This window comes from Arachis ipaensis, chromosome B09 (genome assembly GCF_000816755.2).
Source record: "Arachis ipaensis cultivar K30076 chromosome B09, Araip1.1, whole genome shotgun sequence".
NCBI classification, from domain to species: domain Eukaryota; kingdom Viridiplantae; phylum Streptophyta; class Magnoliopsida; order Fabales; family Fabaceae; genus Arachis; species Arachis ipaensis.
Genome location: NC_029793.2, coordinates 145,831,564 through 145,849,778, shown reverse-complemented (window position 1 = coordinate 145,849,778; position 18,215 = coordinate 145,831,564). Strand labels below are relative to the sequence as shown.

The 18,215-nt window shown below is 33.8% G+C and overlaps 2 protein-coding genes across 5 annotated transcripts; one reads left to right on the top strand and one right to left on the bottom strand.

Annotated features, from left to right (window-relative positions):
- On the top strand, nucleotides 18-5,158 carry LOC107618929 (type IV inositol polyphosphate 5-phosphatase 7-like). Of its 4 annotated transcripts, none has more exons than XM_016321117.2 (13): nucleotides 18-813; nucleotides 944-1,031; nucleotides 1,380-1,466; nucleotides 1,573-1,657; nucleotides 1,756-1,860; nucleotides 1,951-2,713; nucleotides 2,803-2,996; nucleotides 3,129-3,237; nucleotides 3,331-3,479; nucleotides 3,596-3,864; nucleotides 4,326-4,423; nucleotides 4,546-4,727; nucleotides 4,832-5,158. In XM_016321117.2, exons 1-10 carry the CDS (start codon nucleotides 784-786, stop codon nucleotides 3,816-3,818), a joined length of 1,833 nt encoding a protein of 610 aa, XP_016176603.1. In that variant the 5' UTR covers nucleotides 18-783; the 3' UTR covers nucleotides 3,819-3,864; nucleotides 4,326-4,423; nucleotides 4,546-4,727; nucleotides 4,832-5,158. The 4 variants fall into 4 exon arrangements, with proteins under 4 accessions (XP_016176603.1, XP_016176604.1, XP_016176602.1 ...); XM_016321118.2 differs by having other exon boundaries at nucleotides 4,539-4,727; XM_016321116.2 differs by having other exon boundaries at nucleotides 4,514-4,727.
- LOC107616106 (transcription factor DICHOTOMA-like) lies at nucleotides 16,376-17,217 on the bottom strand (the record flags this gene model as incomplete). Its single annotated transcript, XM_021111236.1, has 1 exon — nucleotides 16,376-17,217. A coding segment is annotated over exon 1 (684 nt), but the record flags the coding sequence as incomplete, so codon positions are not given.

Below are 18,215 nucleotides of genomic sequence, written 5' to 3'. Positions count from 1 at the left end.
CTTATAAAAAACAATAAATTGTGATTATTTAATTTACTAATAATAATAATAATAAAGTTCTTGTATGCTCTCTCTTTTTACTGCGCTTTATTCTGTTCAAATTCGATGCTTTGTTTGCAGAGAACGAGGTGCTTTGGTTTCCAAGAGAGAGAAACAAAGAAACACTACAACACTTGAAGCTTTGCTTTCCCTCTCTCTCTCTCTCTCTCTTTGCTGCATTGTATTGTTCTACCACCTCAGAATCTCTTCTCACTTCCACGCATTAAAGTGTTGTCTCTCTCTGTCTCTCTCTCTAGTAATTGGTGGCGCTTTCTCCTTTCTGTCATATTTATTGGAGTGTGCTTCCATGTTCTTACACTTTTCTTATTGGAGTCTGCTTCCATGTTCTTACACTTTTCTTAGTGTGGCAAGAACAACATAGCAGCTAAAGACAGAACCCAGGGGGAAAAAATTGAGGCATTTTGTTGTATCTTGCTGAGTTTCACTTCTTGTTGATCTTAGTTTTGTTCTGTTTGGATAGGGGGTGCTCTGGAGTTCATAAACTGGGATACAAATGAGTTTTGTATTGTGTCTAAGTCAAGAAAGAGAAGGGGAAATAGAAGAAAGGGTGGATTTTGGAGAAGCGGTTTTCAAAGCAATGATCTTTTACTCTTTGAAGCTCTGAAGAGAGCTTTTTTGGGGGTGGGGTGGGGGTGGGGGTGTTGGGTTATAACTTATTAATTCTCTTCTGAGGAGAAATATCATAGTGTGCTTGAGGAGCTGTATGAAGTAGAAGTTGCAAAAATGAGAGATGACAATTCAAAGAAAACCAAGGTTTTTTTTTTTTTGTTTTTTCCATTCTCTTCTATGTTGTAGAGATGAATACTTTGATGTGTGTTGTTGATTGCAATCTCTGCAAGTTGTTAACTGCTTTTGTTTCTGTCTTTTTGTTGGTTTGATGAAGCTCTCATGGTCAAAGAAAATGGTTAGAAAGTTCTTCAATATCAAATGCAGAACTGATGATACACTATCAGGTGCTGTTGCCTATGGAGGTGGGTATGCTTTGATTTGTCTTCTTCAAAATTCACTTTCTATAAGTGGTTCCATTTTTAAAAAATTTGGGAAGCAACAAGCATAGGAATAAGACTTGGCTTCTAGTTGGTTGCCGGAGAAACCAAGGGAATTTAACAAATAACACAAACTGGGAATGGAAATTGAAGCCTAGGGTCTTTCATCAACTTCTGTCTCATTTGTTGTTTTTTAATCTAAGAAAATTAAGCTAAAACCATATATACAAAACTATATAGTATATACTCACCAATTGTGCTTCATACTACAGTTTTCTATATCTTTTGTTTCTCTATGTACATGAACTTGAAGCATTAGCATTGCTATTAAAGCAGGAGGTAACGTAGAATACAGAAGCAGGAGTAGCAGGAGTAGCTTCTCTGAGAGAGAACCATGCACTATCAAAAAGAGCAAAACAGGTACTGAATTTCATGATGCCACTCCTTGGAAATCTTGATGTTTAAAGAACATTTACATCTACATGACAAAATTTAATGTTTAAACCTCCTCACTACAAATGAACAGAGAAGTTTAGCAGGAGTGCAGATCAGGTTAGGCGAGGAAGAATGAATCTTGACCATCCTCGAATTATTGATGTTCAGAACCATAGGTATATTTCCTTTTCCTCTTGTGATTTTACTGTTTCTTACCAAAAAAATACTGGTTTGTTCATATTTTCTCTGGTGCTTTTCTCTTCTTTGTGAGCAGCATTTTTGTTGCTACATGGAATGTTGCTGGAAGATCACCACCGAGTAATTTGAATTTGGATGATTGGCTTCATTCCTCACCACCAGCAGATATATATGTTCTAGGGTAGGAATTCTGACTTGGTTCTTGTCAACTTAGTCTTTGATCAACCTTTGTTCTAACTGTTACCAATGACATGTTTTTATCCTCTTTCAGATTTCAAGAGATAGTTCCCTTGAATGCTGGTAATATCTTAGGGGCTGAGGACAATGGCCCTGCCAAAAAATGGTTGGCTCTCATCAGAAAGAGTTTAAACAACCTTCCTGGCACTAGTGGAAGCAGTGGATGTTATACACCTTCTCCCATTCCTCAGCCAATTGCAGAGCTAAATGCTGATTTTGAGGGATCAGCTAGGCAGAAGAATTCATCTTTCTTCCATAGGCGATCGTTCCAGACAACTTCTACTAGTTATGGAATTGACAACGATCCCTCACTTGCTCAACCACGACTAGATCGAAGGTATAGTGTCTGTGATCGTGTAATGTTCGGCCACAGGCCGAGTGACTACTCAAGGCCAAGTGACTACTCTAGGCCAAGTGACTTTTCAAGGCCAAGCGACTACTCAAGGCCAAGTGACTTTGATCCCAGTTTTAGATGGGGTTATAGGCCTAGTGACTATTCAAGGGCAAGTGACTACTCAAGACCAAGTGACTATTCAAGATGGGGTTCATCTGATGATGATAATGCCATTGGAGATTCGCCAAGTACAGTTCTATTTTCGCCAATGTCTTATGCCGGACCTGCCTCTAATGAGGATGGATATGGCATGCCGGGGCGTTCGAGGTACTGCCTTGTAGCAAGTAAGCAAATGGTGGGAATATACCTTACCATATGGGTAAGAAGTGAATTGAAAGATCATGTGCAAAACATGAAAGTATCATGTGTTGGCAGAGGTTTGATGGGCTATCTTGGAAATAAGGTGAATGTTATGTCAGTCATATAGTTCTAATTTTTATTTTTCATAATAAATTGGATTTAATGAGAGAGTTATTTTGATTGTATCTACAGGGATCCATCTCAATCAGCATGTCACTGCATGAAACAAGCTTTTGCTTTATCTGTAGCCATTTAACCTCTGGACAGAAAGAGGGAGATGAACTAAGAAGAAATTTGGATGTGATGGAGATTTTAAAAAAGACAAGGTTTCCGCGTGTTAATGGTGTGGACAATGAGAAGTCCCCACAAACAATCCTTGAGCATGAGTAAGAATCTGTTTGTCTTTGTCTTTGTCTCTTGCAGTTGCTAATTCTGTTTTCTGAAAATCATTTTCCTTTGTCTCCTTTCCATTTAACATAATTTCTTTTCATGAACTAACTTAAAATTCATTAATGTAGTCGAATAATATGGCTCGGAGATTTGAATTATCGAATCGCCCTCAATTACCGATCTGCTAAGGCACTTGTTGAGATGCAAAACTGGAGAGCATTATTAGAGAATGATCAGGTATGTATGTTTAACCATTTAAATAGCTCTAGGTTCATTTTTATTGCTATGTGACAAAGCATAATGAGCCTTAATTATTGACATTCCTTGCAGTTGAGAATAGAACAGAAAAGAGGCCGTGTATTTGTGGGATGGAATGAAGGGAAGATATATTTTCCCCCAACATACAAGTATTCAACTAATTCAGATAGATATGCAGGAGATGATATGCATCCAAAGGAGAAAAGGAGAACACCTGCATGGTAAGTACTTACTACTCAATATGAAGAAAGTAGAAAATGAAGCATAGGGTGTGTTTCATAGTTGTTGACATAGTTTTGTTAAATTTGTTATGCTTATATAAGTATTTTTCTTATAGGTGTGACAGAATCTTGTGGTTTGGAGAAGGTCTTCATCAATTATCTTACGTCCGCGGGGAATCAAGATTTTCGGATCACAGGCCTGTCTATGGCATATTCATGGCTGAGGTTGAGTCAACTCATGGCAGACTGAAGAAAACTATGAGTTGTTCTCGTTCCAGAATTGAGGTGGAAGAACTTCTGCCATATTCAGGCGGATACACCGAGCTGAACTTTTTCTAAAGAGGAATGGAATGGCTGGATGTGAAACATGTCCATCCACATTCAAGTACTTTCCCTATCCCTTCTGCCATTCTCACTATTATGCTTGTAAAATAGTGGAAATTTATGCTGCTGAATGCTTTGGTTTTTTGTTTCTTTTTTCAACCTCATGCACTTAGATACAAACAGAAAAACATAAAAACAAAAATTATCTGCAGGGCTCTATGCAAACAAGGGGACCCTGAGCATTTTTTATATTTAGACCAAAAGTACAAGATTCTAAAATTATCAATGATTATATGGAGCTGAACATAATAGAGGTGATACTGCAATAAAAACATAAGAGCCTAAAGAATATGCTAATATGTTCTTAGCCACTAGGTGTTTCTTGCTTCACTAGATATACAAATTGATTTCAATCTTTATTGCTTTGAAGTCCTTTTGTTCTTTTCTTAATGTCGTTGAAGTTATTCTTTTCCCCCTGAATTAGAAATCTCACATAACTTACATACCCTTATTACTGTTCAGAAATTGGTCCCCCATTGCCAAGAGGGACTCACTTTGAAGAAATTCAATTCATGGATGGAGGGTGATAAGGACAACCCATTTCCCACATACCGAAAAAGGTTAGTTTTCTTCTCTTTCTTACTTCTTTTTGTTCTGCTTTTGGTCTCAGCTTCTTTGTCTAATTTTAACCTTTACTTTATCTTTTTCAGTTTGATAATCTGTATTCTTGCTTAGTCTACAGTCATGCCTTGCCTATCACATGATCAGAAGTTCAGAACAGTAGTACATCCTCGTCATCATCATCAACATCATCATCTTGTACACCAACTTCAGCACTGTGCATAATTTGATTTTAAAAACACTTAGCTTTCTTACCAGTCTCTCAGCCCTGCACAACCATTCAGAATCACGCACAATCATTAGGTACTATGTTTTAGTTAGTACTTATTAATACTTGTCACACTTTTTTATGAATTAACAACAATATAATAAACTCTTACTCATGATCAACTTCTCTCTTTTGGCAGGACATGGAAGAAGACGATTTTTTTATTCAAGATTCTTTAATTGTTTTTGTCCAACATTTAATGTAGGTGAAAGATCGTCAGTAATAATCATTTGGGCACTAACTGTTTTCTTTTCTTCATTTTTCATTGTTTTTAAAATGCAAAGAGAATGAGAGTTTTGATTTGATGTATAGTGAATTAGTGATTGCCACAGTATGTAAGAAGGAAAAAAAAACAGAAAGAAGAAAAAGAATTTTTAATTCATGAGAGAATTCCAAAGCCTCTCTTGCTTGGTTCTGTTTCCTCTTCTCTTTTCTTTTCAGCAATGTTGATAAATTTACTGTTAAAGGTAGCTTGGCATCAACTAGTATTCTGAGTTTCAACTCTGATGTGGAGACAACAATATTTAAGTATTTTTAAACAGATTAAAGAAGCTCAAGACAGGGTTTGCAGGTTTGGCAGAAAATATTGGAGGCTCTTCCAATCCAAGATGCTATTTACATGTTGCATGCCTGTGTCAATTGCTGTTTACTTTTGACTAAGTTTCAACTTTAGACACTTTACCTTTATTACCTTGTGCGTCTAGGTAGGATCACCAACAAAAGTTGAGCACAAGAATGTTGTAGATAACGACTAATAAGGCCAAATCACAAATTTGGATAATAGTCTCATTAAAATATTCATTAATGGGGTTCCTAACTAAATCTAAAATTTCGTGTCAGAAACCTCTTTTGTCAATGTGGCTGTTACATAGCCACTTCACAAACACCACTAAATGTAAGAAAAGATCATGATTCAAAAAAATCTATATGAAGATATATTATAAAGACATGGTTGGAAGACTTTGGAATAATATCTATTGCTGTATATGTCAGTAGTCACTATGCCTTGCCCAAAAAAATAAGAGCTGCATGCGAGGAGGGTAAATATGCTCTACTATAATTACTATTTGAACATCATTGTTTGATTTTTATTTTAGAAAAAGTAATTTATTTTCACACGAGAGAAATGATAATTGCATAAGGATAGTTTTTGCAGACTTGAGCTGAGTTCATGATCCTCTTTCCACTATGGGATCAGTAGAAAGTCAGATTGTGCTGTCTTCTGCAACTAGAATCATTGGTCATCAATTTTTACCTACAATCATTTTCAACACAAATTGGACATCCTCTTTTCTTTGTTTTTTGTTTCCTTTACACTATGGTCCTCTGAATAAGTAATGGTTTGATAAAAAGGTGAAAAGAAAATGGGGTTTGAAAATCTTTTTTTTTTCTTTTTCAATAAAAATTCGGTTAGTGGAAGTGATTAGCATTAAGCTAAATGGAATTGAAAGTAATTGATGTCACCATCAGAGTGCTATCTCTTGCCTTGTGTCTTTTGTAATTGTAACTGGTCCCTGATCCTGAATTGGCCTTCCAAATGGGGAACCAAAAATATCACACTTAAACATTACTCACATAAAATTGTCTTTACGTAAAAGTAATAGCCGGAAACTATTAGAAGATAATTTAGTCAAACTTGTCCATTGTCACGTAAAGACAGCATTTTTCTGCAAAATACTTGTTAGTTGCAACAGTCTAATAATACAAATAAGCAAGGAAGGGTGGTGTGCTGACACAATAGCATTAGCATTTGGCAGTTATTATTCATAATGGCGGGGAATATTCCATTTTGAAATGATTGTTTATAAACTCAACTCTCAGAATTGTTTGCATTATGCCTAACAAAACCACAAAGCTAGCAGAGGGTTCAAATATCATCATGCCAACTTTTACCAGTGGACACTTCCATTTTCTTCCAAGTAAAAAGGAGAGCTTCAATTGGCTTGAACAACTCATGAAACTTGCAGCTTTTGTATAAATATATAACCTTTTGACATTGAAATGATCCGTTTTGTTTTCTTTTATAACAAAATGTAACTGATTCTGCTAAAATTTGACCACTTTAGCTTTTGATGAAAGACCATGTCATATCATTTTCGTGATTAGTTTCGATTGTTAAGGGCAGAATATGTATGAACACTTAAACTAAAACAGTGCTAGTGCCAATTTCTGTTCGGAGGGAGAGAGGAATTGGGATTTAGGGTTTTAGACTGAACGTATCTTATGGGCGCAACGGTGCGTTTCATGGTGGCACCTGAAACTTGTTTCGATTATGTGGGCCCCTTGATGTAATAAACAGATCAAGGCCCACGTTAGGTGCTTATAAACTTTGTATTAAAACGGGCCTAAGCCCAAGGTACTTATACACTAAAGATCATTAATTAAGCAAGCCCAAAATCGAGTCTTTAGATGATATCCTTAAACTATAACTCATTGACAAAAAAAATTTTTTTTTTACTAAAGATAGGAGACTCGAACCCCACAACCTCTTACTATTTTATACTTGGAAAATCATATATAGCAAGATATTTTAGTGACAATAATAATAATATTTTTTTGCTAAAAAATTTTATGTGCATTAATTATTTTTTGAGATTTAACTATCTTATGAGTACTAAAAATATTATTTATACACTAAAATTAACTACTATGTATTCTTATGAAAATACATGTGTCAATTTTTTTTTTCATCCACTCTGATCAATAAATATTTTAATACATAAGTAACTGTCTTCAAGTTTAATATGTGTAATAGTTACTTGTAAAAAAATAAAAAATAAATAAAAAATTGATCGAAACCACACAAATTACACAGTTTTAAACCACGAAACCAAGGTAAGAATCAATTTTCATTTTCTTTCACTTTGAATTGGATATATTGGTGCAGACGTGCAGTTAATGTGGAAGATTTGGTTGGAATTGTTGGTAGGAGAGAGTAGATGAAAAGTGTAGAAAGATCGAGTAAAACTTGGGGTTTGCTATTGTTAGAGGAGACATGATGTCCTATATATATATAGCTAGCTAGGGTTCATTATTTCAGGGTCACACTGTACACTACTATGCTTGAAAAACTCGTCTAAACTCTAAAGCTTGAGGTGTTGGATGTGAAGCAAAATCAGGGCTATGCAATAGTTCATAGGTGTGATCATTCGCATGTAAAAATCCACCCTACGTTACATATATAACTACTTCATTGCATGCTGCTCAATAATTCAAAATAGTAATATTTTTTTAAAAAATTAGAAAATTCTAGTAGTACCAGAAATTTCAAAAGATTAAAATGATGTAACATATAAGTGATGATGAAACGATGATCCAAGCTAATTATATAGATTGAATGAAGAGACATAAGCTTGTTTTACGTGTTTTACACAACATCATAATGTTTAAATATATAGTGTGTGTTTGGATTACGGTTTGCAAACGGAAGTTTGTATAAAATTGATTTTAATCAAAAGTGAGTTAGTATTAACGTGATTTATGTTTGGTAATTTTTATTCAAAATGGATTATAGTAAACTAAATATTGTTTGGATTACATTATTCAAAATTACTTTTAGATAAAAAATGAAGCGTTCAAGGAACTCAAACGAACTTCTCTCTTCTCCAACGCAAATCCAAACACACCCAAAATAGAATTTTCTTTATGGAGTACTAGTGTTTGATAATTTCATATATTAGTAAAGTGAAAAAGGAGAGCATAAAAATGACGCAATCCTGGGAGCCTAAGTAGTAGTAGCTTACGCACTTTTCTGTTGATTACCATTATCTCTCTGGGTCTGACTCTCTCAAGGTTATCATCATGACCATGGTCTTTTTTCAAAGCAATTATTCTCTCTCTCTCTCTCTTTCATTCAATGCTGCTTTTTGCAGTGTTACTTCAATCAGTTTTCTTGACAAATTCATGAATACTTTGCAACACCTTGCTTCTGTTCAAACCTAGCCATGATTCTTCTTTCATGTAATTGTAATTAAGCTGTGGCCATTTTGTGGCAAATGCAACCTTTGCCTTCTTCATTCCCTTCTCTGTTTTATGCATACATATTATTCACTACTGTTTGCTTCCATTCCAATCATTCTCCTCTGATGAGTCCTGTACTACTTAGTATGTTATTTGTGTCCCTTTGCCACTTGTCAAACACTCCAACATCACTATCTTTAATTCATCTCTCTTTGTTTTCTTCTTCTTAGTCCTTCACATAGCAAAAATAAACACATGTTCTATTTCATGCTTTCTGCCTCATACCTCTCCATTCCTCAATTTTCCATTTTCATAAATTGGGTAATCTTTTTGTTCTTTGCTTCCTAACTTCATTCTCTTTTTGTATGAGTCACTATCCCCATGTCTCACCTTCACTCAACCTTTATTTGCCTGATGATGATTGAGGAAGAAAACTAGAAAGAAAAGAAAAAACCATCATACATTCCTACTAAGAAAACTTCTGACTAAGATTTATACACCTATATGTATATATATCTTCATCTATATGTTTTGCTACTTTTCAGTGTAAAGAGATCATGAATTTTGTGGTAGCACCAATTATTTTCACTTTAATCAGGTGAGAATATAATATGATTAAACTTAATTAGTTATCTAATTCTAGTCTTGTTCATCATTTTCACTTTTACCTGCTTTTCTTTATCTTATATATGTTGTCTAAAACTTTAGTGACTGGTGGTGACTGGTGTGATCTGAGTTTGGAACTGGAAGAATTATTGAATCTGATCTTCTCTTCTTGGTAAGCCACATCTAAAATCTTTGTTCTCTTTGAATACTGATAGACCCTTTTTAAGGGCTTAATCTTCTTTAAATGTTGAAACCTCAAACCTTTATAAACCATGATGATATTAATATGTTTCTCTCTTCTTATATTTTTGCAAACAAGCAACTCTACTCTTCTTTAGATTATAAATTAGATTTTATGTAAAAATCATAATAAATGTAAGCAAGAGCAACAATCAGAAAGAAAATACCTGATACATACCAAAATGAGAATTTTTAAAACTTAAATGCAGATAATAATAATTCTCTCTAGAGAGTTTAAAACACCCATTTAACTCTGGTCAAACAGTTAAAATCTATCTAATACCATCTATATATTGAAAGTTTAAGCAAAATTTTAAAAACAAAAAGAGCAAAAAAGTGATATTAGATTGAATGAAGTGACAAGACTAACTTGTATATATCCATCCAACAGAAAATTCTGCCGAAACCAAAACCACACATATATCAAAAGAGCAAATAATCAAATATGTATCCTTATTATATTGCTGGTTGTTTAATTTCTCTTTGAAATAAACATGAAAAGCTAGAACAAATAATCAAATCAAACTTTATGCACAGCATATGAAATCTATCTACTGAAAAATTAATGATATATGTATTTTGAAATCAACAAGTAGTGCATGCATATATATATGTTCTATCAAACATCATTTTTTTTCTATATTAAATTATAGAGTCAATAAAAAGATGTTCATGATGATGCCTATGGCACTGTGCAGTGGTGCTGCTTTAATTTATTGATCCGTCCTTTTGATCTGATATCCACGTTGCATTACATATTCCATATGATGATTAGTTTCTTGTTAGGAGATGTGATTAATTACTGTACTCCAACAGCTATATTCCTAAGTATACTGACCTATAACTTATGCATGTTCATATACGTTACGTTGATTTGAGATTAATTAACAATTTAAGTAGTAAGTACCTTCAATTTTCTATGACTATGTGCCCTACACTATGGCTAGTCCTATAATCTTTCTATATTAATATTTTTGTCGTTAAATTGAATTTATGTTATTTGAGCAGTTGTTAACTTCTACATACATCAACTTATGAAGATAGATATATGTTTTTTAAACACTTGCTAATTTTCCATTAATATAATATTGTTTTAAAACATCATTGTTGGCCTGGAACACCCTTAAAAGGCCTATGCCAACAGAAAATAGTAGTAGCCCTGCCTAGGAAAAGTAGCTCTTCTTTTGTTTTTGTTTTTCTGCATAAAGAAAGAAAATTGAGTATGAGCTATTGGAAAGTTTTCAAGTATACCGATACACCGGTGTTTTATTAATTTTTAACCATTGATCTTAATTATATATATTATATATACTTTTTATAATTAAGATCAACGGTTAAAAATTATTGAAACACCGGTATATCAGTACACTTGAAAATTTTCCTGATCTATTATAATTTTCTTTTTATTTTTTTGTACTTTTTCTAGTGATAAAATTCACCAAATGCACCTATTTTATTTTAACTACCCTGTTCTAAGATCACAATTTTAGTCACATGCTTCTCTGGTAACTTACCCACGTAAAAAATGTTCTATTTGATAAGGTAAGAATAACAACAATGCTAGATATTAGATAAATCTATATAAGATAATAATAACTGAAATTTTTGTTCATTATTTATAAAGATTATATACTATTTTCAGCCTATAACCTTTTTTTTTCTTAATTTTAAGCACTTATGGAAAATATTTTCATTGTAGGAAGTTATCGGTAGTTGAAATTTGCCCAAAGTCATAGCAAGAGAGTAATCAAATAATAAATGGTGTCATATATAATAGAATGTACGTAAATGGTTAATTAACAAAAGGTCAACAGAGTTGACTATGATTACTTGATTGATTAAATTTTTTTTTTTCATTTTGACTTGTGTTGACACTTGACAAGAACGGTTATGCAATGATATTCACACATATTGAAGGATCCATGACAATGATTTCATAGGATCTTCACTGTAGTTGAATAAAGTTGGGGTTACAATGCAAGTTACATACATATATACAACTAATTAATAAGCAGAAGTTAATAGCTCTATTTGGAGGTTGGCTAGAAAGCAGGGTTATAATGAATGCAATGTGAGCATGCATGGGGTTGTGCCAAGCTAAGGTTGGCGGCCATGGCCCCTTTTTCTGATATTAAATACACACTATATATTACAAGCTAGGCAAGTAGCTAGCTCTAGTCTTTTTCCTTATTCATAGCAGTACTACTAACACTCAACTATTATGTTAGACATGTCATTTTTATGCAAGCTAAGTGGGATTGATTATTGCTTGTTTAAAACCAAGTATATGTATTGTCGGCATGATATTTTCTTTCTTCTTATTCTAATTGGCCAGACATTATGGATTAACTATGATAGCATCTAATTAACTCTAATCCAAGTGAGTTGTAATATGAAATTAAAGAAGAAACATAAGATGAAACATTTAGACCGTGACAGTACATGGTTGCATTGGCTTAAGAAAGCAATGGATGGGGTTGGCAAAATTGAACCACTCCATCTCTGTCTGCCCTATTTGGACTCCCTTACTTATTACTTGACTGTCTTACGGGGACAAACTGTAAGACGAATTTATAGAATTTATTTCAGGTTCAGTACCAATGGTGGGTTCTACATATTCATATTCAAGTTTATAATATAATATAAATCAAGATTTATTAACTAAATTGTGGTGGTTATGGAACGGACCAATGGAATCTGTGTGGGGTTGTTGATAAGGAAACGAGAGAATTTTTGTTTGAGAAATGGAGGATGGTTAGGAATATGAATAAAGGGTTCAATTCCAACGCCAGTTCTGGCGGGGTACGGAACTTATAAAATTAATTAGGATTATTTAGTATATCTGAATATTTATTATAGGAGATTACGTCTTTATTATTACCATTCTTTTAGTACCTATAAATACCTTTTTATATTGTATCATTTCAGACAACTTGAATACACTCAATAATATACCATTCTTTCTCCAGTTTAATCTCTTGTTTTTAATACTAAGAATAGTATTAGGAATACTAGTTTGTTACATTATTGTGGTACTATGGTACGGAATATAATTGTTGATAAAAGATGGAAGTAGAGTAGAGAGTAGGCACACTTGTTGATAGGGAGCACGAAGAAGAAGGGCCCCGTTCTGTGGAAGTGATGGATATATAAGGAAAGAAGCCATTTTGTTGCAAATTAAGAGGACTACTCAGTCAAACTCTGCGAATTCAAGCACGGGTTTCTCTTCTATTCTGTCCTAACCACTCACTGTTATATGCATTTATAACTCTCATTTCTCTTCCCTGTCAACACCTTTCTTCACTCTTCATCAACTTCATCAACCCTTTTCTACTTTACAATAAAATCCATTTTCTATTATTAATATAACTAGCTCTTTTTCTTCACAATTATTTAATCTCATCAAATTATCAATTTGGAATTCAATATAGCTAATAACAAAAATAATAAATACATATTGTTAAACCTGCTAATTGTTAATCTAAAAATAATTTTAATGAATATTTAGCAATAAATATAAATGTTACTTACCTTCACATGAAAATAGGTAAAAATAAAAACCCTTACGTTTAACTATATAGTTTATTTTAATTATATTTAATATAAATAAATGTTACCTTATTAACTAAGAAATAAAAAAGTTGGCCAAATTAAAACATAATACTTATACTGTGTTTCACGGTTAAACTTTTCTGCTCTAACTTTCACACATGCATAAATAATGGGAAGAAATTAAAAAGCTACCTTATCGAAGAGAAAGTGCTTATAGGCCTTTATGTTTTGCTATTAATCATAATTAATTTCTCAGAATATTTGAGTAACGAGTAATTTTATGTTTTTAGGTCATATAAAGAATTATATATATTTAGAAACCTATAAAAAAAATTCATTTTCTGTTATTTCTTTCTTATTATCTGAAAAAAAAAATTGTCTTTTCAATTGGACTGTAAATCAGTCAGGTAGCATATGCATATGCGTTAGATGTATAAGATCAATGACTTTGAGTCTTTAACCAATAAGAACCCAGTCCAAAGATATATATACAAGAGATCTGAGATCCCCTTTATGATGAGCCAAATGTGTGGCCTGGAACCCCTGATTTTATGAGTAGTGGTGATAGATAGTGATAAAAAGTTTTGGAAAGAAAATAATAATGTTGAATTCTGTTATTGTGGCCGTTGGATTCTGGTGTAGCGGTTACAGGAAATGGTTAGCAACCAACCTTGCTGGTGATTAAGACATCAACAAGGAGCCCTACACCATCAACCGGCAGAGAAAAACAAGCACATGTTTATGGTTAGTTAGGGTTTTTTTTATATATACTAGCCGCTCAATGTCATTTTCATATCAGATAGATAGTGTTAGTGTCTTTGATATTATTATCATTATGCTGTCTTCCACATGAATTAGAGGAAGACACTAGTAGTTTTCATTCCATGAATCTAAGCTATAAGAATCATCTAGATCAGAAAATATAATTCATCTGAATCAGTTATTTCGCAAAAACTTATTGCTAATAAGTAATAACTCACTTATAGTTGGCTTCACGTGAAGTTGCTAGTGTAACAACTTTCAACTATCAACTTTATATAAAGATAACTGCATTAACCAAATTTATTACTGCATGCTCAACCCGTAGATACATGAATTCACCAATTAGGTGGTAGTGTATCTTGTATCAATTCACAGTTTATCATAGAATGGAAATTCCCATGTAACTATGGCTCAACCTGTAATATACCAGATTCAAAACTCAGCAGCATAAAATTATATTTCCATTGAACAAAATTGTAGAAAGCAATAACAATGCATATAGAACCAAAACTGCACTTCTTGTCCACCCCTTGGTCATAGTTCTAGTGTTCAAGTGGGGTGGTAAGAATTCTTTAGACACATGAAGAAAAAAAATTACATAGGATATAAAAGTCAGGAAACTAAAACTTTAAATACATAGAAGTTAACAATCAACTTGTTATATGGTACACCAGCCAGTCATGAATCATCAGATATCTGCTGATCTGATCAAAGTTTAGATTCTTGTATGGTAAAAACCTACTGCATAAATGAAGAATAGGATAAAAGGGGAAAAATTGAAGGAACATAGGAGCTGCATTGATGAATAGAAGGGCAACAACTGATGCAACTTGCATTCTTGGATTGCATACATATACATAGTAATGAATCATTTGAATTCATCATGATTTCCTAAGCCCTAACAATCCATTTTGTTCTTGTTCATCATCAGAGTCGTACAACCTTATCATTCCATTTCTTTTTCTTGGTCCAGAACTTGATTTAAAAAGAACTATCAATATATATACATAGATATATAAGCCTTAGAGACAAAGCAAATGAGAATGTCACCAATATATTCTTCTCCCTGTGGCTATCTTCTATGTAAAAACATAGATAGAAATAGGCAATTGCTGTCACAATAGGATAATGCCTTGATGTTGAAGATTGAAGACTCTTCCCTTTGAGCAAAAGGACAATTATAGCTCCAAGAAGACAAGATGGTTATCAATAATCATTCATAAATCCAAACGAATATGGATATTTAGCAGGCTTAATTAAATATGCTATGAAGGTACTTGAGCTGGCAAAAATAGAAATTCTTGTGTGCATTGGCCACAATCAAACTAATCTGAATTGTTACAAATTTTCAATAGTTATATATTATTCTTTAATCTATCATTGTATTTACAAAATTAGCAAATTCCACACAAAAGCATTAGATATATATAATTTGTAATGTTTATGATTTATCAAGGTTATTTAGGAGAAATCAAATCATCATAAACTAGAGGAGTCAGCTTGAAATGGCTAGTCAGAACCAAAACAAATCACCTAACTGTGATGTCATTCTTTGTATAGTTGATACCAGGGCTTTTGTGAAATACATGGTTATATGTCTTCTATTCTTCCATGCTTGAATTTCTAGAGCTGAAAAAAAATTGAAAATTAAATCACCATATTTCTATCATCTGATCTGTGAGCTTTATTCAGCTGAAAAAAAAGAAAAAAAGAAGGCTGAAATTAAATAATAATTCTGATTTTTTTTTTCATGATTCTTGTTTTTCCTCTTGCTCCAAAATTAAGGGCATAGCTTGTTTCAGCATTGAAAGGGTCACCACCTATTTAAAAAAAAAAAAGCAAAAAAACTAAAAGCTGGTAGGAAGTGGCTGCTGCAAGCAGTTCAATCAAACTTTAATGTTTGGTTTTCAGAGAAAATAATAGACGGAGGAGCAGGAAAGCTTTATGAGAAGATTGATATGCCATTGGCTCATTATCAGCAAGAATCAGTACAAACATTGTAAAATGGGAATATAGGGCAGAATAAAAAAGCAGTTACTGATGGATCGAAAGATTGGGATGATTACAAGGCAAAAGCACTTGCGATCCATCTAGGATTCACATTTCTCATCAGATTTTGCCGGAAACTAGCATCAAAGATTGATATGCACTCCTCCCAAGAATTTCCCATTGGAACCTCTAAAAATCAGCACCCAAATTAATTAGTAAAATACAATAAAAATAAGCTTGGAAGAAGAAAAAGAATGAAGAGTAGTGCTCACCATTACTGGTCGGTGAAGCATGTTGATAGATTATTCATTGTGGCTGCCATTGCACGAAAGTTGGAGCAACCATTTATGGTTTCGTCGGTGTCCCAATTTGGAGTTGAATAAAGGAACGGTGACGAGTGGTTTTGGTAGTCATCATCATTAACAATAATGTTGTTGTTGTTGTTATTAGGGATAGCAATAAGGTTTTGGTCACGATTCATGTTCCTTTTAATCATGATAGAATCATCAATGACATTGTTAATAAAAGCATCTCCAAGTATGTGATGATGATGATGATGACGAAGAGGGTTATAGTAAGGTTGTTGTTGAAGAATCTGATGAGGGTTATTAGACCATCTTCCACAAGGCTCAAATTGTTGCAGTGCAGGGGTTCTGTCTTCCAAATCTTGCACCATTAATCTTCCATTGTTGTTGTTGTTGTTGTTGTTGTTCATTTTGTAACAAGTTCTTTCTCTTGCTCTTGCCCTTGCTTTATCCCTTGACTCCTTCTTTGTCTGAACACAAACATCTTCTCTCTGTGTCCACTTCAACTTGTTCCTCCCTTTGGAACAAGAATCACTGCTTCCCGCCATAGATGATTTCTCGCTTGAGTGCACCACCACCACCCCAGCTGCTTGATCACTACCTTCACAACAGGAGCATTTCTCGCCGCCGGAGCTGAAGCTGCAGCTATGTTTGCTTCTTGCAAGCTCCTTGATTGCATTCTCAGACTTGGTGAAGAGCCATTCGAGCGTGTTGCTGGGCTTGTCGAACTCCAGCATGTCCTGAAGATCAAAGAACTTGCGCGCTATTTCGCTTGAAAGCCTCACCCTTCTGTCCCTCAACCCCTGAGATGTGTGAATCTTGCTGTGCCTATCTTTCTTCGTACCTATGCTGCTTCCTAACGGTTTCTGAGTCAGCAAATTGGGAACACCTCCACCACCGTAGATTAGTCCTCCGCCCCCGCCATAGCTTGCTGCAGCATCTTGATCAAGCATTGCTGCAACAACAACAGCTTCTTCTGCTGATGACGGGAATGGCACTTCACTTGAAGGTATAAAGGGAGAAACAAGTAGTGATGATGGATCATGATGGTGAAGAAGCGTGGTTGCAAAATCATTGTTGTTATGTGGATCAATGTAGAAAGGGAGTGTATTATTATTATTATTATTATTAGGATAAGATGAAGAAGAAGAAGATGAAGGGAAGTTAGGGAAAGGGTTTGAATCATATGTGGAAGAGAACATCTGAATAAAATTGGAACCCAATTTTGAGTTTAGTGAGTGAAGGGTATGTGTGTGAAAAACAAACCCTAGCTTTTGTGCAATGAATAAAACGATGGCAATTAAGAACACAGAGGTAGCTTCTCTTCCTGCTCCTATAACTTAACGGTCCAAGTACTGTCCTACACACTCTCTTCTTTCTTATATAATCATTTTCTTATGAGATTCCTATCTTTCATAGTACTAAGTAAGTACCATCACTCCCATTAAATACTTAATTAATCTTATAATAATAAACAGAACAAGTGATGATGATGGTGTTGAGGAAAGTGAGGGAAAACAGATTGTGAGATTTAGTTTAGGCCAATCAAGCAACACTTGCAATTATTTTGTGAGCACCACTACATTATTACCAATCTGAGTTGGAGCAGAGGGAAAAGATATTATAAGGTTTACATTCACAGACAACATATGTTGTAAGGTACACAATAATTTTCGTTTTTGCACCATTGTGAAGTAGCATATCCAGTACCATCTATTACATCCTATTAATTAATTATCAATTTGAATAGAATAGAAAAAGTGATGAATATATAGCCCTATGGTTAAGGGTAAATAATGTAAGGTTTAGATGGTTTATAACCGAAAGATAATGAAGTAATGAAGTGAATAAAGCCGTACATGGAGTGTAAAAGGTAGGTGAGAGGTTGTAATGGCTGCTTACCTGCTTCTTTCATAGTATAAAACTCAACCGAAAATATAACAGCTCGTCAGAAAAATTGCATTTTTTTCAATTTTTTTCTCAAAGGGTGGGAGGAAAATAAGTACAAATATTGGTAACTACGAACTTCAAACTTAGTGTTCTTTTTGAATGCGCCCACATAGATCATTTCAATCCCGAAAAAAGCTCATTCATCTCTGACATCATTTG